Source organism: Carassius gibelio, chromosome B11 (assembly GCF_023724105.1).
Source record: "Carassius gibelio isolate Cgi1373 ecotype wild population from Czech Republic chromosome B11, carGib1.2-hapl.c, whole genome shotgun sequence".
Taxonomy (NCBI): domain Eukaryota; kingdom Metazoa; phylum Chordata; class Actinopteri; order Cypriniformes; family Cyprinidae; genus Carassius; species Carassius gibelio.
Window position 1 is genome coordinate 13,282,578 of NC_068406.1, and position 26,721 is coordinate 13,309,298.

A 26,721-nucleotide genomic window follows, 5' to 3' on the forward strand; every position below is an offset into this window, starting at 1 on the left:
AAGCTTATAAATTAGGATATAAAATTCAAGTAACAATATTTGCAATTTTAGAGTTAGTTAGCATTAAAGACACATAAACCTACTTTCCCTTATGGAATAACTGACCATAAAAAGAAAAAGAAAACAAATAATAAAGCATAAGTGTATGCAGTCATGGTACAATAATTTCCATAATGACTTCAGAAAGAGCTAAACGGTCACTCCTTGACCTGAATAGCACGCCAATTGGCAAGTGAATGTGTATATTAATGATGTAGGTATATACCGTCTATCTGCAGTGGTTTTTAAAAACTGAGTAATATATCCTGTATTCTACATATTAGGAGCTTGCCTTTTGATCAAGACCAGGTTTAACACACCCCCAGCTGTGAGCTCAAAGACATGAAAACTCTCTTTGAGCAGATGCCACAGATGAAAAGAGAGGGAGAGGGAGAGAGAGAAGGGAGAGGGGTATATAGGGAAGGGAAGAGTAATGTGGGCATGTGTAATGAGAGAAAGATGAAAGCAGGATTATTCTCTTTGTCGGACACTGCCATTGGATGGTTTGGGGGGAAGAGACCAGCAGGGCATGTGGACTGCCCATGTAGAATAAACGGTGTTCATGGACAGAGTTTAGAAAGAAATGTTTATATGGTGAGAAGAGCTTACTGGGACCATTTAATGAAAAAATAAAAATTTACCACCAGGACTTGAGGAGACACAACAAAGTTATTATTTTTTGGTCAGTGCACAATTTATTTGATTAGTTTTGAAACAAGTAAAGAATGCTTTGGGATTCTTATATTTTCAGAATTAACTGCAGCATAGGAGATACAAATTTTGCCAAGTCTTCCCTCCAGATATCTATGTAATAGGCTTGCTGCAATAGATGGTGTTGACTGTTTTACCGGTGTGAAGCCGCAACACCAGTTATGTCACTTGCCCACCACGGCACCACCCCTCACCGTCATTTAGATTTTTATTATAGTAATAATCATGTAGCTCAGTTAGAGAACAAACACTACAATTCAAACAGAATGTGGCTGCTTAACACAGCGTGCCAACAGTCGCATGAAGAGAAGCTGACGAGAAGAGTGAGGTGAGACAGACGATGGCAGAGGAGTTTCAAAACGACATGCAAAAAGCCCTGTTTAAAAAATATTTTGGATTTTGAAAAGCCTTTTGACTTCTCATTCTCACTAAACATTAATTTCTTATTTATTTGGATTCACAGTGTTTGCTGATTTTTATTCACATATATATAAGTATGCCATGCATGTCTCCAAGCTTTATTTTTCGTTTTGCTAATAACGTACAATTCTTATTTGGTTTCACAATGTTTACTGATCTTCAGTTTTGTATACCTAAACTTTCAGTTATTTTATATTAGCATGGTGTATTTTTATTCATTTTTTTAATAAAAAATATTCTCCTGCAATTCTACCTGAATTATTGCAAGACATATGAAAGACTGATATAACTAAGGTCAGACAGACATAAAATGAATTGATAGAGATAACAACAATCGAAAGAGTGCACAAAAGATCAATAGAATAAACAATAGAGTGACTGATAGAGCGACAAAACGATTAAACGATTGTTAGAGGGAACGACAGAGTGAACAAACTCAATAGAGGGAATAAACAATCAATAAAGTGAAAGATATACAGAAGATATAGTGGAAGATATAGAGATAGATATAGACAGATATGTCTCCAAGCAGAATGGGCACTTCTTTTCTCCTCTACCAGCACTCAGCAGATGGTCTCTATCTTTACACCTCTGTTTCCCTTTCCACTTCTCTCTTCTGTCAAAGCTGTTATTCTTCACATGAAAAAGATCACTGGCTAAAGAGCTTTAAAAGCTGTTCTCCAACACACAACACATTGAGTCATTAGCGAGACCTTAACGCCGGGAGATATATGCCGTTGCATCACTGGCACTAATTAGTCAGAAATTAATAAAAACCTCAGACTAGGTTTGAAAGAGAGGAGAGGCGGCATTTTCATAAAAATTCATGAATACAAGATGAATGTGATGTGACTTGTAAGGGCCCGAATAGGTTTGGAAAGACATTTTCTTTTTCCTTGGGTTTACGAAAGGTCCTTTTGCATACAATACCATTTAAAAGTTCAAACACACCTACTCGTTATTTAATATCATTTGAAAATGCGTAAATTAGCAACAATAAATGCAAAACCAACAGAATGAAAGAAACAGAACCATAGGAAAGGCATAGTCAATAAGTAAAATGTTTAACATGAAAGTAGGTGCGTTTCATTGACTATTCAGTCAACTTTAAAACAAAAAAAATGAAATAATCCTCACCGTGTGAAATAGTCATTCCTGATCAGCAGCAGGTGCTGTAGTATGGAAAGAAAATTGCTCTCTGCGCTTGTGTCCTTCACGGAGCAGTATAACACATTAAAGACATCTCCGATATCAGTACGCTTTTTGTTAAGGAACAATCAAGCGCTACAACTGCCAAAATAAAAGCAACATATGGAAACATACAGAAGGAGAGAGCATACACTCTCAATACATGAAGTGTAGACACCAAGGCAGAGCAAAGAACTACTGACTAGCCTTGTCACAGCATGAGACTTGTAAAACAGAGCTAATGTAAGCAAACAATTCAGGATGATTTATAGTTATGATTAAATCTAAGAAAACAACATCAGTGCAGTCAAGTGCATGGTTTCTGAAGATATTATTACAGTTTGCATATGACCAACATTTTATTGTTGGGGGTCCTCTAAGGATCAAAGTATGAGTAGAAGAAAGAAAGAGAAGACGACACCAAGGAGAGAGAGAGTTTTTGAGGAGCATTTAAGTGTGGACAGAATATCAAATGAAATTGCGTGTATCTCAGCGTCAGAAGGATATTCTAGTTCACTTCTGATGTCCTCCAGGCGATGGGAGAACTCAATCATGTCTTCCTCCTTGTGCTCCTCAAAGACCTTCAGCTGGATATCCAGAGCATCATTTTTTACAGTGTTCAGGGTCTACACAGCGTGAAACGCAAGGGGAAACAAAGAGAAGAAAAGAGCATATTAAATAGACCATGCCACTGAAAACATGATATTCCTTGGTCTTTTGAAATAAAGGCTTTGATGTACTACTGGACGAAGACATACAACTCAAAAGTTCCCTGTTCGTCCACCCAAACTATTGCAGGACACTAAAGGCAATCGCACACTACAAGAATGAGGTGCGATGGACTTCAGAATTGATTAACATAGTCTGGAATTAGCTGTGTAGTGTGGGATCCAACACAACAGAAAGCAATAAACGGCAAAAGTTTTACTTTTCTAATAAATTTGGCCTTAGCTGCAAAAGAACCTAAAAACAATTCTGATGTCAGAATCACAAGCAAATCAACACATTTCCACAAACATCTAGTCAGTATTCAGAAAACTGTGTGGAGGTTGTTGTTTTTTTTTGCTCATTTCATACATGAAGAGGTTAGCCAATCAGAACAGAGGTTAACTGCATATAGAAATCATACAGATATACTAGTAAAAACAGCAGATGTTATTTAAAAAAAACAGCTAGAAAAAGAAATTGAGGGAAACATTATATACAACTGCTTTTGTTGCGAGAAAGCATGACTAACATTTCAAGTGGACTTTGAGGGGAAAATAAGACAAATATGTGGAACATTGGGCACTATGAGAGAGAAGAGAAAAACACTGACAAAACAACATTTTCAAAAATGTGTATCTAGAAAGAGAAAATAATAATTTCGCTTTCATTCTGTCTCTTTGTATTCCCAAGTCCTGTTTCTGAGGCAGCTTGTGTTTTGAATAATAAATAAGACATGCGTGAGGCATTAATCTATCTCACTTCCACACTCTCTGGCTTTCATTTCACACACTTCTGTTTTGTTCAGGCAGTTTTCAGTCGTTTGTTGATAGAACATAACCACATTCAGAATGCCAAGAGGAGACAGACCCAGAGAAAGAAACCAATCCAATCCTGGCTATAAGTATTGATTCAGCAGAGCGACCTCTCCTTCAGGCCTCATAAATTATTCGCAGAGCCATTTTACAATATTTCACTCAAGTGGACAACTCATTTAAATATTAATACACAGGCAGTGGTCGAGCCGCTTACCGGCAGGATCTCTCGCAGGCCGCAGCGCATAAATTCATTTCGGATGTGCAGCCTGAAGTCCAACTCATCAGGAGACGTTACGAGGGCATTGATGAGCTGCATGCAAGCCACCTAAAGGAAGAAGATAACATTCAGTAAGAGTATGTGTGTGTATACATATGCAGGTCTGAGGGTATGCATTTGAATTATATGCAACCGTGTTGAAATACTAAATGGAATATTTTTGGTATTGGGTATGATTAAACTTAAATTTGTCAAAGAACCATTTAAGTAAAAAAAATGTATATAAGTAGTTTTTTTTTTATTTTTTATAATAAATAATGTATAAGTAATGGTAACCAGTTCCCTTATGCTGTACATAAATACACTACCAAAGTACGGTTTCCACAATAATAATATTAAGCAACACAACTGTTTTTAACATTGATAATTAGAAGAAATGTTTTGGAGCAACAAATCAGCACAATAGGATGATTTCTGAAGGATTTTTCGACAATGAAGACTGGAGCAATGATGCTGAAAATTCAGCTTTGCATCACAGGAAAGATCAGTAACAAAAGTAAGTAATCTTCGATAAGCCTTGATGAATTTATTTTATTTTTTGTTTTTTTATCACTAGTTCACAAAGCTTGCTCTGAAAGCGAAAGTTGATGGCCTTGAATGTCTCACTGAAGCGTTTTCAAGGGGTTGTATATGAGACTGCAGTTTGGACCTGTTGAAGAGCATCACTGTGGTTTATGACTCTCACTGAGCTCTCAGCCAACATAAAGGAGTCAAAAACTACTATTCATCTCCTCAAGCAACACAGATCATCAATTATTGATCAGCCTTCTCCACGACACTATAAATCATACGTATGAGAGGGAGTGTTTAGTTAAAAGGCACTGGTGCATTCAGGGGACTGAGCCGTATTGAGCAGACAGTGAGCTGTCTGTACAGCTCTGTGTGCCTGTACCTCCTGTTCGCATCATGTCTGATGATGCAATAATTGATTATTACATAAACCACACCAACTCCAAATTATTTATAGTGGCTGTGATGGGACATGATTTTTCCAGACATTGTCACAGTAAGATTAGAGTTATATATATATATATTAAAATGGACAGACTCATATGATTGCTGTATGGTTCCAATTTACTAAAAAGACATGGTTTATAAAAACCACCAGCTGAATAATGAAAAAAATCTGTGTGTTAACTCAAATGGCCATATAATTGTAGTCAATGTTAATAATCCTAAACTCAAAGCTCAAAACAGAAGATTATGATACTAAATAAATATTTAGTCCGTAATGATGGGCTGTATATTTATGATATTTTCACACAGCAAAAATCATGAAAAAAAATGAGCAGAAGTCTTTCACAGGCAAAACCCTTTGATTTAAGAGACGATGACATTGTATTATTCATATTTGTTTGGCTCAGCGGTTGAACTGCGGGAGGAATCTCAGAAAAGTTAAGCCTGTAAGTGACACTTGCTGACAGCTTTCATGAAGGAAAAGGAAAACATATCTGCCATTAATAACTGTAGCGTTTTCTTAATCTGCCTACTTCACATGCCTGGTGAGAGGCGGGAGTGGTGAAGAACAGGATGAGGAGAGAAAGAGAAAATCTATTCCTGTGAGAATCACTCACTCTCCATTAGCTCAGAGCAATACAGAGCTAAAGAAATATCCACTAGACATAGACATGAAAACACAAATTATGAAGTGATAAAAAAACATGCTGAATCATTTACTAGCTCCCATGGATGAGCACACAGACAAAATGCAAAACCAAAATACTTGGCATCCTCAAGCTCTCTTGAAACATTCTTAAAAATAACCCTGTCCGATGCAGTCTACTGTCGCCCCTGAGTGATCCCTGCCTCTCACTCCTACATAAACAGACTGAACTTTATGCAGTCTGGGTGTGTGCTCTAAGAGCATCTATTTGAAGATACAGCCCCTAAATATCTCTAGCAAGAACAGAGTGGAGAGAGAAAGAGAAACACTACAGAAAACTCCAAACGTTCCCAGTTATAACAGCCTTTGATAAATGATTCATACGGTTAAAAGAGATCACAGCTGACTATTAGCAAACAGGAACAATAACCAGTCAATCAATAAAACATTACTGGAGGCCTCTAAACACAACAGTTGGCCTTCATGGATATTAAACAGCATGCCTTGGATGTTTTTGGTTATTTTTCTCCTCTAATTTCACCAATTCCTGTCTAATGGAGAAAAGCTGGGCAATAAGGGGTCTTTTCCTGTGTGACCTGCTAATGTAACGCGTTCAATTGCTCCGTATCAACCATTCAACACTATTTTGGACTGGAAGAGGAATTATATGGGCACAAATCCATGCTAACCATGAGAGCCACCGAACTACTACATATTTTGCACTCTGCAGGTCACAGTAAAACATTAAAAGAATATGATTTTACCTTCAACATTAACTGCTGAGTTAGAGGTTTATCCTGAATGCAGGATATGAGAAAGCATGTGAAAGTTCTCTCTCTATGCTTGTTTGAAGGGAAAGCTCAGTGCCTCTCTTTCACCTCCCTCTGCTACCAATTAAACTAAAAGACGGCTACTTTGATAAGTCTCAACAATTAAGCCACTCAGTTAACGCAGGCGAACCAGCGCATGTCATTCGGTAGGGCCAGCTCTCTGCAGAAGAGCTGGGCATGTCACGAGTATAAGCATGCTGGCCTCACTTGAATGCATGCACATATGCTGCAACGAGAGAGCCTAGAGCCAGACATATAGGCTGCCTGAATGGTCCTTGTATAAACTGTATTTTATATATTTTTTTTTTTACAGAGAGAGAGAAAGTAACATAAGCCAATAAATAGTCAAATTATAAAACAATAGAAAGATAGAAACCGATTTATTTATTTACGATCCACATCAGCAGCAATGGCCATATTTATGATTTAAAAAAAAACATTAAATTGCACTGCTTAATTCAATCAATATCCTTTCCGTATAATGTTATTATTGAACAATTTTGTTATAAAAATATAAACTAAAATAACACCAACAATAATAGCATTATCAATTATATAGTCTTTTTACTTACTATTTGATAAAAAGTCTTAAATTATTTCAGGAGAAACATTTTTTAAAAATGTCCATTAATATTTAGAATAAAAATAGTGTTTATTATAATAAAAAAATGGACATTGTATTAAAATATGTTCTATACTCAATAAAATTTTACATGAATTACAAACTGGTTTCTCCCTTTTCAATAAATATGAAGGAGTGAGTTTTGTTTATTTGCAATACACAGCCCGTCAGAACAATAAATAATCAGTTAGAACAAACGGTACAGAACACTGGAATGACTGAAAAAGGAACGACAGATAGAATTACAAAACAATAGTTAGAACGATAGACAAATAGAACAGAATGATAATACGACCGACAGACAGAGAGACAGATAGATAGATAGATAGATAGATAGATAGACAGACAGACAGACAGACAGACAGACAGACAGACAGAGATATATACCCCTTTAATTATTAAATGATAAATTATATATTTTAGTGCTTTGATTTAACTATGATCTATTTTGTTATTAAAGTCAATCATGGTTTATGAATGTAGAATATCAAATGAAGTTGATGTCAATTTTAATAGTTGGAGTAAACTGTCCATTACAAGATTTGTGGTTTACAAACCCTGACTCATGGTGCACTTCCGTCTTATTTGTGGGCGCAGAGCTAAATAACCCTAATCAAATTATTCATAATTTCTGGAATGATTATGGTAAATCTCATCAGGGATGTTTGACTAATGCCAGTTTATGCTTTACAATGCAAATGAAGAGCTGTAACTGGCAGCACTAATCTCTGTGCTTTACAAGTGTCCTGAGCCCCTGAGCATGCTGGCTAAACAAAAGGTCATGTTGACTTGTCAGAAAAGGACAGGAAATTAAGTTTGTTTTATAATGTTTCATTTAAATAAATGAATTTAATGCTTCATAGACACCGTACGGCTCAAAGGAGCATTAGGCATCTACTTGCATAAGCTTTTGAAATGTGTTCTTATATAAAGGACAGGTCGTTAACAAGCAGATATGCTCATTTGTTTTCTTATCCTCTTCATGAAGGCCTCTATACACAGTCGCTGGGGGATTTTAAAGTGTAAATTGCGTTTTAGAGGTGATTCAGAGCCTGTGACTTCATCATTATATTGAAGTCACTATCAAGCAAATTGCTGGTGCTTCATCTCAGCATGACCATTTACCGGCCCTCAAATCTCTGAGGGAAAATTTCCAAATGGAGTAGTATATAAAGGAAATGTATTTCCCCATCTAAGCAAAACACACAACACCAGTCTGTCACAATAGTGCAAACAGCAATGTGAAAGTGGGTAATGTTACATTATTGCAGAAGTGCTAATTAATAGACCACTAGAGATTTTGAACCGATATTTATTTATTTTTTATTTATTTTTTTTAAATGATGTAGCCATTGCTTGGAAAAAAAAAAATAAGATAAAATAAAATAACATTTTCACATATTTTCTTTAGAGAGTGGCACCAGTGGACATTCTATTCACATTTGTTTTTCTATTGCAGCTACCATAGGTATAAATATGTATATGTGACTGAGTGTGTATTGAGGTCACGAGGGCATTGGTAGAGCTGAATCAGCAGAAGACATCTCAACAAGAAGGCAAATGAGGAGCAGTGAACGCTTACCTGTAATTGGACGGAGCGTACACTAAGACCTTGAACGATAGGGTTAAAACGGGCCACCCCTCTTCCCTCAGTTGCTGTGGTGATGGCCTCGAGGACCTTCTCCAAACTTCATGCAGGAAATAAGTAAATGTAAAAGTAAGGGTCACGGATTTGATTTGGTTGTACATTTTTTCACTGAGGATTATGCTGGGATTGCACTTCTCTCTGGTATGGAGGATGGTTTGAGTCCACCTGAGTAAATTTGTAAATTGCACCTTTTCGGTGCTAACATGGAGCTGATATTTAAAAGAGAGATGAAATAGTCATAATAAACACTTTATGCATCTAGACTAAATGAATGCTGTGATTATATCATGAATGCAAATAGACCAAACAAATATATATATATATATATATATATATATATATATATATATATATATATATATATATATATATATACACACACACACACACACACACACACACACACACACACACAAAGCTAAAGCAAATAGTGACTAATACAACACACAGCTAAAGAAGAATTTACATTAAATATGATTTAAGTTTGAATCAGAGAAAATTGCAGAATTATGATGCGCCTATTACCCTTTTTGACAATGCTGATGTTAAAAATCACAATAGGGGAATAAAAGTCCAATAGAAAGTACATAATTGAGGGGGCTTAAATAATGAAATCAGGCTGAAATAAGAAAGAACAATAATTGCATCATAACCAAATTGATTTCATCTGAAAGGCTAGAGAAAGTGAGACAGGAGGCTTACGTATTTTCTTCTCCCACAATGCAGATTGCAGAGAGCAGTTTGACCACATCTGTCATCATAACTGGCTGACCAGGGTCAATGGCTTGGGCCAACAGTGCCAGACTCTTCTCCTCGCCAAGGATCCGTTCAAGTCCATACTGCAGACAAACAGAAAAAAAACAAAAAACATATGCGAGACATTGCCCAGTGTTTAGTGCGATGATATTCTGCGGTGGCACTGAACCACTGCTAAAACTATACAGTTTCAGCAAAAACTCAATTCAGTCAATCTCATTTGAATGGTATGACTTAAGAATGAATGCACTTAAGAAGCAAAAAATAAAAATAATGAATTGACTTATTCTTGCACACAAAAAATGCAAACAAAAAACAAAAAACACAAAACCAAACCACAAAAAACACACTACACAACAATATTCAACAATAAAATAATTTCACAAACAATAAAAAAAATACAAATTAATTAATCTGAAGGGTACATTATTGTAAAGGGTTTGGAAATACTGAGGGACACATAAAATTTAAATGAGTAATTACGGAAAAGAGTTTTAAATTGAAGGTGACTCTTTTAAAAAGTGGAGGACCCAAAGAAGGACATGGCGTAGCTGCCTGTTGCTCTGTCCTTGAAGTAATGACAAAACTGCGATCAGGGATATGTTAATAGTAGCGTGAAAGAGAGAGGGAGGGTGACAAAAAAAGAAAGAAAGAAATGGCAAGCATAAAGGTGAATGAAGAACAGACACAGGAAAGAAAAGCCTTGGGGGTCTGAAACGACAAGAGCAGATCTAGACCTGCAGAGAGAAGCAAGGAGTCAAAGAGGGGAGAATATCCACATCTGAACACGGGGGGTTCGGTTAATGACGACCGCAGCGCCAACACCACAGGACGAATTTCTCATTAATTCAAAACACTGTGATGAAACCTAAAAGACCATCTCTCTACTCTGTCAATCTTTACATGTAATAGATTCACTTGGCATAAAATGGTTAAGTTGACTGTGAGTGTGTGTGTGTGTGTAATGGTTAAAATCCTAAAATGATCTGATTATTTAGAAATGAGGAAAATATAGGTCAACATGTGACTAAATTTGGAAGACCCAAATCGGCCGCCATCTTGCAACAGCACAAAATAACTTGTGACTCAAGTTTAGCCATTTTAAAGACATGAATAATCCTGAGAAAATTAATTTCAGACTAAAAAGCTTTAGGACAGCAAATTCACCAAGTTGTGTTAATTGCTTCATAACTCATGCCAATTAATGGCTCCAACTCGTATCTCAGACTTATTGTCATTCAGAACAGATGTTTCTGCATTTTTTTTTTTTTTTTATGCAGACTTAGGTATGAAAACATCCTTCCCTCATCAGAGGCACAGGGGAGATAGTGTGTTATCACAGTGTTTACGTGCAGTAATGGATGTAAACATATTTGAGCCATTTTCTGTCTTCATTCTGCGGGAGTTGGTGACAGCTGGACGGGAGCACCTGGCTGGCAGGCAACATGGGCGGAATGTGTCCCATGATGCTGTGGGGCTGAAGTGAGAGGTCTGGAGCTGTGACAGCCCTCTGGGTAAATAAGGCTCACGGCACCTGTCGGGTGCTTGGGATTACACCAGACCTTTAGGGGTGCGAGAAGTAGATTTTGAAACTCTCAGAAAACACAACTGGGATCTCCAGCAAATTAATTCCCAGAATGTCTACACAGAAATAAATGCAGAAAGTGTCTTTTTTTTTTTTTTTTGATCCTACATAAACAGGCCTCGAGAAAACAACAATGGCCTTAACCCATTTATATTTTCTCAGTGGGTGACCATGACAGATTTCTAACAAAAAAATGCACTGATGCGCTTAATTGCTCTGTTTCCATTTTAAACAAATGGCATGTCAATTAGAGTCAATGACAGTACAATTGAATACAGTCATAGAAGAAAAATGAAGTCAACTTGTGAAGCTCCTGAGGAAAGAAAACGAATTACATACTGTAGATAATGACTAGATTTTTACATTTGTTGTTAAAAAAATTACAAATCTCACAACCATTCTGGGTGGTTGCCAAAGCTTTTCTATGTGACTGCAAATATGTGTGTAGTTTTATGGGCACTATGCTAGTCAGCATCTAGATTTTCTTTTTCACTAGTAAGGATACATTTAAGTGACACTAGTAAAAAAAAAAAAAAAATTATATATATATATATATTAAATACATTTATTTCATGCTAAGTATAGCTCAAAATCTGTTAGCATATTTACTGGCATATCGCTTGAAACTTACTGATATTAAAAAAATATTGTTATATTATAATTATTATTAATTATAATACTATTTGTGCACCATGCACGTTTCTTAAAATTAAGCCTAAAATTTGTTTTAATATCAGTATTGATAAGGATTGAATGGTCTTTGAATAATACTCTTTATAAGAATAATAGTCTTTATAAGCATGACTTTTAAAGTGTACCTGAAGTTTTGCAATAGTCCTTTAGCACGATTAAATCTACTTCAGTATATCTTTAGTTGGACATCAGCACTACTTCCACAAATATTAAACTGATTAAGTACAAAACTTAAAACTTGTTCCAATTTAGCAGACTTTAAGTACACTAAACTTACAATTGCATGGTATTTTTATTAAGTACATAAATATGAAAATAAATGTATTTCAAAAACATTTTAGTACATGTATTTTTCACTAGAGGAGAGTAATGAGTTTTGCATTGCAACAATTTTTTTTTTTTAATAAATTGTTAAATAAAATTTTATTTTCTACTCAACACTGAATCTTGAAAAACATATTGGGTATTCCCAGAAAAATATTAAGCACTGATAATAATAAGTAATATTTCTAGAGCAGCAAATCATTATATAAGAATGATTTCTCAATGAACATGTGACACTGAAGACTGATGTAATGATGACAAAAGTTCAGCTTGGTCATCACAAGAATATAATACATATTAAACTAGAAAAAAATGATTTTTTCTTATTTTACTTTTAATTGTAATAATTTTTTTTTTTTTTTTTTTTTTTGACGAAAATCACACGCCAAAGTTTAATATTTTGGATTCTTTTTAGAGAGAAACACAATACTAATGTTCCGGCCAATAATACTTTTTTTTTATTATTTATTCATTTATGTATTTATTTTTTTATGTAACTTTACAAAATTGAAGATATTCTATATGATTTTTCCTAAATAAACTAAAAATAAAACGCACACAAAAAAAAAAATCTACAAATGATAATTTGAATTTTTTTTTTTTTTACTTAATTTACTTTTTTTCAAATCTCAAATAACAATGCCAATGCTTACTTTAGAGAATACCACTGATGAACGCCATTCCAACAATAAATCAGACCTGTTAACAAGACTGATAGATGACTGCTAACAGCTCCTCAGATAAGATTAGTTCAGCTTCACTCAAACACCACGGGATATGCTGACACCTGACAACATGTCTGTCTAACATCTGCCACATACCCAGTGAATGAACACGGATCAAAACACCACAGATCTCTATCTCTACCACGCTCGTATGTATGTTTGCATGAAGCTGGGGTAACTCCTCAAACCCCGGGCTATCAACAACATCAGAGACACCACTGGAGATCCACTTCTAACACATCTCTCTAACAGGAGTGTGAAATCATCAAAAGCCCCCTCAGACCTCTCCACCTCGGCCGTGCGGTGTAACCCCCTCCCGAGCTCAGAGTGGTGGCTGTCTGCAGCCCCCTTCATCTGAAGCTATCCTCTTATCGCTCCTGACCATTTGAAAGCGGCCGCAGGTACGTGTGTCCAGCAGGGCGGAGCGGGAGCGCGGTGAATTAGCAGAGATGTAACGCGGCAGCTGATGAAGGGGTCAGCTGAGGAGCCACAGCAACTCAAATGAGTCTTGTTTGAAGCTGGTGCTTTAGGGTAATGATGAGATTTCTGCTTCAAAAAAACGTACATCTGAAATTCATGAAATACATCCACAGCAGATAAACACACCATTTTTACACCATGTTTTTGTTACTTTATTCTACATTTTCTCTGTCACTTGTAACATTTGATTTAAAGTGATGGCTGGTTGGAGATTTAATGTCCTGCCATCTTCCTCTGCTATTTTCATGGCGAGTAACAAGTTGAAATGGTATAAAAGAATGATTAGAAAAATTAAAAACTTTTAAAATATTCTCAACATAAAAGTTGATTAAAGGCACATTAGAACAAAAATCATATGAAATTTAGCTCATTTTTTTTCTATATTTGGGTATTACAGGTTTAAGAACAATAAATGGCTTGAAATACACTGACAGCCCACATTATTTATTCTACTAAGACAAAAAGAACATAAAAATAGTAAAGTAAAGTAAATGACTTCTTATTTGGCCACATGCAAACTGCAAAGTTTTGGGTTTTCCATTCCATTCAGCTTAATTAATTGAAGGGGTTGTGTTACGTTACAGCTGTATAATTTCCAACTCATTTCAATTTAGATATTTTTGTAAACATATTTGTACAATTATTTCAAGAAATATAAAACTATTGCTTGAACCAAAAAAATTGAGGGGGTGTTAAAAAAAATGGAAGTGAATAAGAAACATTTTCACAGCAGGAAATTTAATTGTAATTTTATGCAAATGAGCAATGTTGCAACAAATATCAATGGGATTGAAGACTGTGGATCTCACATTTAAAAAGAGTCATCACAACCATATTTAGGTGCAGTTTATATGTGGCCCTTGAAAACTGATAACTGTCCAATTCGAGATGAGATTATCTCAAGTGGAAGGTAGTTGTAAAGCAAACCCGCTGCTTGGTGACGTTATTACCTTGTTGTTCATAAAGGCCTTGAGGCACTGAATGACTTTGTGTTGACTCTTCTTATCCACTTTTTCTTGGCTGGAAAACACACACACACACACAAAAAAAAAAAAAAAATCAAGAATGAGTAAAAGGAAGCAAGGCTCAGTGTGTTAGTAGAAGACAAAAACAGATAAAAAGATTTAGTTAAACTGTTATGACCTCAGGACTCATGCGGAGGTAGAACAAAAATAGTTTGAAACCTAGCACGATGCCTTTGATTAAGAAATGTGGGTAATGGAATTTGTTTTACTGTTTTTTGAGGATGAGCTTCTCCAGCGTGTCCAACAGGAGACCCAGACCCTCATGGCCAAAACTCTGTACCCAGCTGAGAACAAAAACAAAAACAAATAAAAACAATGTGTTAGTGTAATTCTGATAATGTGCAAAATAATAATAATAATAATAATAATAATAATAATAATAATAATAATAATAATAATAATAATAATAATAATAATAATAATAATAATATGGAAGTCAATATCTCCCATCAACTGTTTTGTTACCAGCATTTTTCTTCTTCAAAATATTTTGTTGTGTGTGTGTGTTCAGCAGAAGAAAGAAATTCATACAGGTCTGGAACTATTTGAGTGTAAGTAAATTATAACAGAATTTTTTTGGGTGAACTACCCATTTAAGTCAGGAACTAGCAGTTTACACTATTGGCTCTAAAAGTCCATATTTTGTATTAACTTTAAAAAAAAACACACACATTATATTACATGCCTGGACCAAACCATAAGAGTCAATAAATGTTATCAGAGTCAAGTTTGTCAGAGCTCATTTAACGTCAGTAGATTCTACTTTCTTCAACAAATTAATCTCTCCCCCAGGAGCTAAAAGTGAAAGGCATTGCTAATGGAGCAAAGATGTTTATTTTAATTCCATTCAGACACAATCTCGTGCTCTACATTGATTCGGCCTCTATTGTCTGTGGGAATTGCCACGGTGGAAATTGAACTCTCCAATAACGAAAGGGGAAATATGTCGAGTGAGGCATTGATTAATAATGAGAGAATTCAATAAGCATAAACAGACCGATTAACCCTTTGTGTGTAGGAAGCAGGTTGGAGAGTTCATTCAATTACAACTGCAGCCTGTAACAGATCTTTCTGCAAACACAAACTTTTATTTGCATGTAACAGTAATGACGTTAGGTCAAAGCAGAGATTCCAATAAAATGTTTTTCATGACATTAAAACCATTTTAGGGTAAAAAAAAAAAAAAAAAAGGCAAATACCAATACGCTTTTTTTTAACTGTTTTTATGTTATGGCTGATAATTGATAAATGCTTAATATTAAACTTCTATGCTATTTTCAAAAAAAATAAAAAATAATAATAATAATAATAACTGCACATGCATATAATGTTGAGTGATAATACTACTACTCAGCTTCTACTTAAATAATAATATATTCATGCATATAAGCATATATCCATCAATTTGTCATTTAAGATCCATGTAGAGTGAGGAAACTGAAAGAACGTCAAGCCCCACTCTTTTCCACAAAACATGTAAAAAACAACTTGTACTCAGGAAACTGCAATTTTACTCCATTTTCAAGCTGTTATGCATTGTGTCCTTAAGTCCTTAGTGGTCAAACAGAATCACTGGTAAATTGGCGGTTAAGCCCACTGAAATCAGGCAGGCAATAGCAAGAAAAAAAAAAACTCAACTGCCTTTGTCTGTGATCACCTGCTTTAAACTATGGTCACAAAAAAAAGTGATCAGCACTATGAACTGTTGATCATGTCAGTCATGGTGGGCTGGGTTGAGTGTAGTCTCAGAACTGTGTGAAATTGCTTCAGTGTAAGTGTAGAACAGCGGTGAGCATCAATAGCCAATTTTCAGAAAGCCAGTGTCAAGAGGCATGGGTGTGCTTCCAAGGCTAAATTACAGCCGAAATTGACCACAACCCGGGAACTGGAAAGGAGGACTGGAGAAGAGAACCAAGAAGAGAGAGAGAAAGATAATGCTGTTTAAAGTAAAACGGAGAGCAATTGAGAGATGGTCCGATGAGACTGAGGCAGTGCTCTCCTAGCTGAGCTGTGGCAGGATTGATGTCACTACTCTTTCACAGGCAAAACATTTGTGCCAAAATGAGTTCCCGTGCCATTACAAAATGGCAAAAGTCAAAAGGTCAAATACTATCATGCTGTATTTTAAAGGAGAACGCAAATGGTTGTAACAACATATACTGCAGTTCAGTGTTTTTATTATTTATTTATTATGCAACATATACTGCTGCACTGACTAAAAAAAAAACACCAAAAATGCATGATTGTCTGCATGTGTACCTACCACAATTAGCACATATTGTGAATACATGTCACCATTCCCCTTGATTTATAAGCACATGGGAGAACTTATACAAGCCACCGTGTCCTAAATATGGATCTTCATACAATTTTTTCCCCACTCGCTCATGCCTTCTTTTATTTCTTTCTGTTCAGTAACTTCCCCTTGCTTCAGCCACTCCAAAGGGATCGTAATGATTTCCAGTACATGGCGTCTCTTGGGTGTACGTAGACAGAATAAGGCTCTCTGAACATATTTAACTTGTAGTCGAAGAGAGGTGCAAGAGGAAGATGAAATCTCAGCCAGTCTTTTAGGTATTGCGGCTGATTGCGGTGGGAGTTGAGGGCTCAGGCCCCCAAAGAGCTGGTTAATCACATCTCACCACAGAGGTAAATGTACCATAGTAACAAAATAATCAGCAGTGAGCGGAGTAATGTGTAGCAGCATACAAAAAAGCCATCGGTTTCTTCCGTTCACCAGCTTTTCCCCTTATCCTATTGATTGGAGAACCTGCCAATGGCGAGGAATGGGGCTTCCCACTGGGAGGAGAGGGGAAGGAAACGAATGATCATGAGAGAGGGAGAAAGAGGGAAAAAGAAGGATAGAGGTGATGAGGGAGTGACAGAGTGTGGGGAAAGACTGCAAGAAAGTAGAGAGTTATGCAGAGAATCAAAGCTGGTTCGCAGAGAAGCTATGAGGGCAATACAGAGTGTTTATGCGGCGAGAGAGAGAGAGAGAGAGCAAGAGTCAGTGTAATGTCTGTTCCCATCAAAATGCAGTCCTCGTCCAATTCTAATCAACAAGCCGCATGCCTCCAAGCATCCACTAATCAAATCCTAGCATGTATGCCTGTGTGAATTTTCAAGGTGAAGCAAAAGCGGGGCTCACCCTGAATTGAATTTGTCAAATCGGACTGGAGCGGAGAAAACAAAGAAGGGGAGTGTAGTAGTCCATCAACCAAATTCATTTGCTGATGGGATTCCAGCTCATGTCTAAATCAAAATGACGACAATGATGATGGTTATTATGGATGAAATGAACTGTTAGTTTAGCCGAATAAAGAGCCGTGGACGTGTCACAACACCCAAATGAGCGGTAAATTAAAGACAATGCTGGTTTCCGTGAGAAACGTACATTTAGAAGCCGTGATGCCCTCATGCCAAATTCATCTCATTTGTAGAGTTGTTTCATTAATTTCTTTTCTTCTTTTTTCCTATTTCTTTTTTTTTTTTTGGAACAGGATTGGGAAAGTGTCAGTAATTGAAAAATCAGGATTGGAGGATTGTCAACCAGAGAAAATGTCTGGCAAAAAGGCATAATCAAGTAGTTTCTCAGGAATGAGGAAACAGAGATGTGTAATAAAATGCAAACAGGATCAACAGAAGTAGAGCAATAGACAATGAGAGTCAAATAGAAGAGGAAGAGACACTTTTGCTCTCACTTCACTACACTATCACTTTAATCTTTCTAATTCCCTTTCTTTTGTACTACTACTCCATTTTATTGTTAATATTTCTTGGGTTCTTTGGGCTACAGAATTTGTCATTTTATTTTGCATTTACTATACTGCTGATATGAACATACAGTTAAATAAGACAAGATTTTTTTTTTTTTTTTTAATGAAGCAAGGTAGGTATAATACACTATCATTTAAAAGTTTGAGGTCAGTAAGAATATTTTTAAGATTATTAAGTTTAAAAGTAGTCTTTTTTTCAGTAACATTGTGAAATATCACAACAGCCATTATTCTGGTCTTTAGTGTCACATGATCATAAATCATTCTAATATCCTGATTTGGTACTCAAGAAAGATTTCTTATTACAATAAATTCAAAACAATAGACCCTTTTAGGGCCAATGTCACAATTACGTCACAGCGCTAGCTGGAGGCAAAACAAAGGGAAACCTGGAGGCGGCCAATTCAAACCAGCGCAGATTTTTTGTGATGTTTGGTCCCAGAATCTACATAGTAGAGGCTCCAATTTTACATTTTAAAGCACACCTGCTGTCACTGCTAGAAAAAGAAAAACATGATGACAAAACGAGCGGACTGGACAGAAAAGATGCTCAAAAATGCTCGTGTTTGCAGCACACTTTTCTTATCAAAAAAGGTCAAATAAAGTTTAGTTATTTGTTGTTATTGATTGTTACCCATCTAAAGATTTATTATGCATCTCTCTACATGTCATGTATGAAATAATGTCTTGTGTGCATGTGTGTAAAACAACAAAATGACTATTTATATTAATGATCTGTAATTGTATACACATAGCTGTGATTGATTGTGGCAGGAATTCATACTCTTTTTAGTCTAGTCAAGTTTCAGTCAAATAAAAGTCTGAGCATTTTAGTCAGAATTATCCATGACTGTTTTAGTCTAGTTTTAGCAGGCGAAAACTGATAACATTTAGTCTTGGCTTTTTAGCAATGTAATTCTATTTAACCCATTCAATATAGTATAAGTATCTAGCAGTACAGAAGAATCCAACATTTTATTTTAGGCAAACCCATTTCAAAACTCAAAAGGTTATCTTATTACATTATTGTTACCTTATAGACTCAAGGATACATCTATTCCAAATTCTGAGTATGGGTCACCATACTTGGCTGAAAGTCACGTCGCCTTCACTTTCACTCATATTCAGTAATACTCTATATTAATAGGAGGGCCTGGCACTGACAAGTGCTAATAGGTGGGTTGCCCGATTTTGCCCGCTAAAGAAAGAGTCTGCAATGACAGAAAGCAAAAATTCATTTATTCTCTTGGTTTCTGAAAGCAGGCAGTGGAAGAAAAGGAGCAGGCCAGGCCTAGGGTTATGACAAGAGCTTCATTGAAACGCATAACTTACACGTGAGAAACCATATTCTCCTACCATCAGCAGGTGAAACCCAGAGCAGAAAGACTGCAAAAATCAGTCGAAGCATGGCAGCTAAAAAAGCAAGGGTGACTCCCTTCAAACCAGCAGGGTGCCAGTTCCAGTCAGCACAACGTGGCAGAGAGAGCACGAGAATGAGGCAGGCGGAAAAGCGAAGAGGTTAGATGCGGCACCCTCCTACACACCCTGTTGAAATCTCACACATTCACACATGCGGCGAATCAAGCAAAACACTTTCTCCCAAACAACTGTTATCTACCACCATGTGAAGTTATCAGAAGCGAAATCTCTTTTGAGACTTCCTCGTATGAAATGAGCATCCAAGTCTGGCCGTCTGACTACAGAATCATTTTCATTTCTTTCCCTCTCTCTTCTCAGAAGTAAGGGATGCAGCTGGTGTGATCAGCCCGAGCAAAGGCAATCATTACCAGGGCTTTTTGTATCAGTAAGCCTGACATCAAACAGCAGCTCGCTTTTTCTTTTCTCATGTTCTCCGTCTTTCCTGCCCCCTCCTTCGAAGGAGCGTTCGATTACAAAAGGGGAACATCTGGAGATGGACGCTCATGTCTGAATAACAATATTAATCAATCCCACAAGTGCCGGCAGAAACGGCGGTCTTAAACAAAAGGCAGAACACTTTACCGCCACAGGAGGCTCCAATCAAGAGAGGCAGCATTGAGAGCTGTGTCCCACTGCTCATAATCACATAAAGTGGCACATTCGTTCTGGGGTAAAAACATGTTGAAAATAAGCATGAGATGGTTCGCTATTCTTTAGCTCCCCTTTGTGTTCTCTTCTTTTCTCTCATCTGTTTCATCTTCTGTCACAGGGCAGTGTCAGTGGGAGATCAGTAAAAATGAATTACATTAACAAGGTTAAAATAAAGTCACAAAAAAAGTGATTTGAAGAAAATTATAATTCACAATTACAAGAAACAAGTCTCAAATGTATTTTTTGTTTTAACTACAGTGAGTTTTTTTGTTTTGTTTTAACTACAGTGAGAATCCATGGGGCTGATAAAGTTAATGTTTTCAATTGAGAGAGTAATTTATAATATTTAACAATATTTTAACAACTTTTAGGACATTATACAAATATTTTAAACATTTTAGTAGTACATTGATGATATAAAAAGCAATTATTTATTTACAGAAACCATTTAATTTTCTCACACGGTGAAAATGAACATTTAGCATAGTTTTTAGAACTCTTATAATTTAGACAGGTTCTTGAAAAAAAAAAAAAAAAAGGGAAACCCTGTCTTACACTCTCTACTAATAAATATGGAAAGGATAAATGAGCAGAAACCAGTCGGCCTTCTGATGAAGAGCCAGCACAGAGAACTGGAGCAAATCTTTGCATTCATAGCAACATAGAGGTGGGAAGAGAGAAAATGTGATTGATGTGAAAATGTGAGATCTTGATCTATTTGACCCCCAGAAGCAACCCTTCACTTTCATTAGCATCCTCCCACACCCTGAATAACCAGCCTCTTCAAACACCTTCAATCTCTCTCTCTCTCTCATATATCCATTTCATTTCTTATCTCCCTTTATCCCTCCTCTGTTATACGCCTATAAAGTGAATGAGACAAACTCACCATCTACTCTTTACAGGGGAGAATGACTATAACGCAAGTCATTTCTTTTAAAATATCTGATGCAATCCCAAAGCAAGGTTAATGTATTCAAACTGACCTTCAAAAGCATGGCAATATGCAGAAAACCTGACCACAGACGTAGCAGAAATATAACAGCGCTGAGCAAATGAACATCAGAAGTTAGCCAGTGTTAAATATTAACGAGTTTTAGAGTAATGTATGCTTGCGAAGGGAATACGCATCAGTCACGCTGAAAAGAGCGTCGCTGGAGTAACACATGTAAGATCACCCACTTGTTTGAGCCATAAGCGGCATAAAAGAGGAGTGGGCAGGCTGTCTCTCGCTCTCTCTCTCTTAGTTGAGCATTAAAAACACTGGAAAACAAATTCATCATCCCATTCCCAGGAAACAAAAACAGTCATAAATCACAGAGAAAAATGAGGCGCCTTATCTGGCTAACTTCACGGCAAAGGTAGCTTGACTTCGCTTCTCCCTCTGGAGTCTCTACCCCAAGGCTGTGTTACCCACGTTAGCATTGCACTGGGTCGGAGCCGCACTGAGCCGAAAATAAAACATTAACTCCAAAGTCCTATAGCGCCCCCAGGTCTTACGCATCCGTCTCGGCCTATTTTTCCCTCACCCTCCACAAGGGAGAGAGTCTCCTCTGTGAAGAGGAGACTCCAGAACCTCGATGGTAAAGTAGGTGGAAGCGATAAGCCGGAATTTATTTATAAATGCTTATATGAAAGTGCATGATTCACAAATGCGCAATTGCACAGCTAAGCCAGTAGGATAAAATTAATTGGATTGTGACTGAATAACAGATTTGGTTGAGGAATGCTCTTCAGCAGCAGCCTACGAGAGACAAACAAAAAATAATAATTTGGCCTAAACCATTCACAAGGTTAGTCTAAATGCCAGGGTTTTTTTCCTGCAGAGAATTATGAGGCGGCTGTCACCTCTGGTTGTCGATAAAACTCAGGCAGTCACGTGCAGGCGTCACTGAACAGATTGCATTAGAGCTTTTACTTAATATTTGGAAAAACAGATTTTTTTTTATACTTATATTTTTAAGTTTACTTGTTATTTCTTTACACAAAATCATAATTTCTATACATTTTTCACTGATTTACGCGATCTGATGAGCATTAACGCGGTCATATCTCTGTATGAATGAATGATGTGCAGTTACTCAGTAACAAACTTATGATTTTAAAAGTAATAAAGTCGATTATTTTGCTTAATTTGAGTAAAAGTACAGGTTTAAAAATATACTCCAAAAAGTAAAAGTACTAGGGCTGCCACTTTTCATTCGATATTCGAATATGCATTTGAACATGACGTGAACTATCTGTAATCAAACTATAAATAAAATATCCGGTTTTTAAAATGCCATGTGTAGCGCATTTTTTACACTCTATGATTAGACCGTTTGTTTTTTATTTTATTCCTTGCCATATTATCCAGTAGAGGGCACTCTAGACGTATTGTAGCGTAGGCCCATGACCAAATCAAGTGAATAAGAGCTAATAGCAAGGCACGTCTGTGTACTCCGAACGTGTCTTCTCCACCGCGAGGAACATTGTAAGTAAAAAGAGAGCCGCACTTAATACAGATCAAGTTGATAGACTGGTGTTTCTTGCAAACAATATTAAGAAGTGAATTAGTCTAGGCTAATTGTCACAAAACCGGTCGTTCTTGCTCAGATACACGCTGCTTTGCGAGGAGAGAGTGTGCACACTTAAAACGTGTCTCCTCTCACTTAAACTGCATCCTGTTCACTAACAAATTCACTCTATGCTCATGTGTTAGACATGAATTATTTTCGCACGTTTTTATTTCTAGCCTTTTACCGCAGTGAGAACGCTCTGATCCGTCAACATTGGCTCAGAAAAAAGGCGCATCACAGACAGTGTGTGAACCTGGAGTTAGGCATATGCGCACGCTCAAATCGTGATTTTAGGACGTTTTCTTTTAATCGCACAGCCCTAGAATGGACTGGAAATGAACAGAAAATAATTGGCGGCCCACCTGCAATACCACAGGTTGAAAACCACTGGTCTAGGCTATATGCCTTACTCCTGCTGCTGTTTAAGTTGTCAAGTGAATGTTTGTGCCTGTTCTGAATCGTTTTTTATTTTATTTTATTTTTTCATTTAGCCTAATGCTGTGGGATATGCATAGTGGTATTTCATATTAATTTATATTCTAAGCTGATAACCTGCTGTTTCAAACATTAGATATTTGAATATATTCGAATACATTGCATGACTTTAGATTTTTCTCAAAAGTGACAGCCCTAACAAGTAGGGCTGCACGATGTGTCGTTTAAGCATCGATATCGCGATTTATGAATCCACGATAGTCAAATCGCAGGATGTGCGATGTAGGCTGTCGTAGTTGATCATTATTCATTAACTGTACGGGCCAGCTGCTCCCCGGCCCTTGACGAATGTGATTCGCGGATTAATTGCACATCTTAACAATCATAGAGTGAAAGTTTTGACAGGGTAGAGAGAGAGAGAGAGCGTGCGCAAGCGAGAGCGAGAGAGAGATAGAGAGAGAGCGTGTGTGCGCGAGAGAGATAGAGAGCGCGCGAGAGAGATAGAGAGCGCGCGAGAGAGAGAGCGCGCACGTGAGAGAGGGAGAGCGTGCGCGTGAGAGAGAGAGAGAGAAAGATAATGCACGCATGAGAGAGAGAGACAGAGGGAGAGAGAGAGAGAGACCGTCTTCAAACACCACAAGCGCTGTCTTGCTCTCCCTCATGCATATTAAATCATTTAAATCATTTAAAACGATAATGTAAGTTTGCTCACCCCATTTTTGTAAGAAAAAATTTGATTAGATTTCATACTGCAAAATATATCGCAGAAAAATAAAATATTGCAATGTCATTTTTTCCCAATATCGTGCAGCCCTACTAACAAGTACCCCAAAAAAATTACTTAATTACAGTAATGTGAGTAGTTGTAATTCATTACTTGCACCACTTGTAATTACAAACACTTGATGCTGGTTTGAAGTGAGATTTGAGTAAAAGCTTACTATTCATTTTATTTAAAAAAAAGTTTTAGCTTCGTGCTAATGTTAGCTCTAATGCTTCCAACCTGTTGGGATTGCATTTCATGATGTATCAGAAGATTTCATGTTCAAGGTTGTAAGAAAATATTTAGTTTTCTAGAAAGAAACTTTAAGTGGAAAATGTACATTGGATCAATGCAATGTGGACCAGGAGACTGTAAGGAGTGGATAAAGATTTTCAATTTCATTAAATGTTTAATAACCTAATGTTATATGTTCACCTATACTACAAAAGGGCCCCTTTAAGGTGGTATGTTTTATTTAATTTCATGTTCATCAGGATTTCTTTTTCATTTTCAATCATATAATTATTATAGCATCTAAAATACATTGCGTGTAAAAAGTGTTTGTTTCAGCGAGTTGCAGGATGGGTACATTGTGTGCAGATGATCAGGATGGTAAAACCTCCGCCTCATTTTGAGCCAGGAAAATTCTGAATGCATCGTAAAAGCACAGAAACTAGAGAAATTAAATATAAGAAAACAAAATTTCTTATGATTTTGATCGATTTTCCCCCTACTTAAAATCAATATTCAGATGACAAAGAAATTGTTCAAAATAAGTTTTAACTATTATTTAGTTTTGAGCTTCCCTTTTGGGATTTGATCTGGATTTCCCTCTTGGGGTTAAAGTGCAATCAGAAACAACAAGCCAAAAAGACAAGATGGCAGGCCCTGCCATTGTATACAGTGAAAATGTAACATAACATAACATAAAATTAAATATCTGTCATCCCTGATATGCAATGCAATACAAAAGGGGCTATCATTTTTTATAATTTACCAAATGTATCAAATTTGTAAACGGGACAAGATGATTATATATATATCATCTGAACTTAGTGTCAGTACATGTCATCATGAATAGAATGAGGCATCAGTTTACTGATGGGGATCTTGTTGTATCGCACCGCATCCAGTGTAGACAACATCACTGGGTTCTACGGTCTTTTGTCGTGTCCAGTGTAGACATGGTGTGAGCTTTTAAATGGGTTATGTTATAGCCCTGTTTGTTTTTAATGTTTTTATGAAATATCTGTATTGACTGCATGATCATATCATTGTATTAATTACTGCAATGTGAGCTACAAAGTAAAACTTAGCGAGCCGTGCAATGCGTAACACTGCTGTGGGTTGTTTTTTGGCAGGTGTGTGTGTTCTGACGCGGTCTTGTTCATTTTGTAGGGTGCAACATCTCTCTCACTCGGCAGCATGCCTCTGTTTGAGGTGCTGCAGTAAACTGGTCATACTGCTACCTTTGCTGGCAACAGACTTCAAACACACTTTGAGGTGGGGTGTTATTTGTTCTTCGTCTGATGCCGCAATACCAAACCAACTCCAAATTAGGGATGACACCTTTCTTAAAGGGACATATTATGCTTTTCCACTTTTTGAATTTTAGTCAGTGTGTAGTGTGTATGTTTGGGCATAAAAGTTATCTTCAAACTTACAAATCTCAAAGTCAACTCCAAAGGGAGATATTTAGTTTTTAAAAAATCCCTTTTCAAGAACGGCTCATTTGTACTACAGCGTTTGTTGTCCGGGTTTTTGATATCACAAAGCGGCCCATTAGAATAAAAGAAAGTGCTACTTTAACGTAAAGTATTGCTGACAGTATAATACTGGACAATGATGTAATCTGCAGAATTTACACTTCAATTATGAGACTACAGTGTTTCCCAGACATTGAGTGTGGTTGTTCTTATATCACTGCATTTCTGAAGGAAACCGACTGTCTTCAGAAAACGTAATGTCATTTTCATTTAAAGTGGTCCTATAACGCTCTTTTACAATGTGTACTAGAACATGCTCCCATTCTTGGTGTTTCGAAAAATGCCTTGTTTTTTTACATAATTTAGATTATTACAATATCTTTCTCTCCATCCTTGTTCAAACGGCTCAATTAGTTCCAGGGCTGATTAAGGCCTGCCTTCAGAAAAACTAAATAAGCCATGATTGGTTAGCAGTCCCAGTACATTGTGATTGGCGAACAGTTTAGATGGTGTTTCAGTATTGCCCGCCCCGTGTCAAAGCAGCATGTTCGGTCTGCTCTGGTATAGTTAAGAATGGAGTCAATATATTGACATATCAATTTGAGCCGGATTCAGACCCAGAGAATATTCGGATATTCCAAGACATATTAGAGTGGTAATGTTATTGTTGTTTATTTATTTTTTTGTCTAAATCACCTTTTAGATAGAATGGCAACAACCAATAAAAATTAACTGAATTCACTATGTACAGATAAGTGTGTATGTATTATTTTTATTGTTACTGAATTCTAACATTATAACATGAATTGCAGTGAAACAGTTATACAGTGTTTTACAGTTGAGTTTATTTATACCACAGTCCAGTGTTTCCTAGGGGGCATATGTACGGAAATTCATTCTCTGCCAGCAGGAAGCGCTCTTGGAGTGGGAGGGATCGAGGTTTCCAGGCAACGGCTGTAGACAA

The 26,721-nt window shown here is 36.6% G+C and overlaps 1 protein-coding gene across 1 annotated transcript in view; it reads right to left on the reverse strand.

Moving 5' to 3' along the window:
• Positions 1 to 26,721, reverse strand: part of LOC127968161 (protein diaphanous homolog 3-like) — a 331,343-nt gene that overhangs the window by 182,003 nt on the left and 122,619 nt on the right. The window contains exons 5-11 of the mRNA XM_052569110.1: positions 14,659 to 14,733; positions 14,375 to 14,444; positions 9,564 to 9,700; positions 8,796 to 8,901; positions 4,096 to 4,206; positions 2,866 to 2,984; positions 2,308 to 2,424 (exon numbers count right to left, since the gene is read on the reverse strand). Coding sequence (XP_052425070.1) covers positions 2,308 to 2,424; positions 2,866 to 2,984; positions 4,096 to 4,206; positions 8,796 to 8,901; positions 9,564 to 9,700; positions 14,375 to 14,444; positions 14,659 to 14,733 — 735 coding nt within the window. The remainder of the gene's footprint in view (positions 1 to 2,307; positions 2,425 to 2,865; positions 2,985 to 4,095; positions 4,207 to 8,795; positions 8,902 to 9,563; positions 9,701 to 14,374; positions 14,445 to 14,658; positions 14,734 to 26,721) is intronic.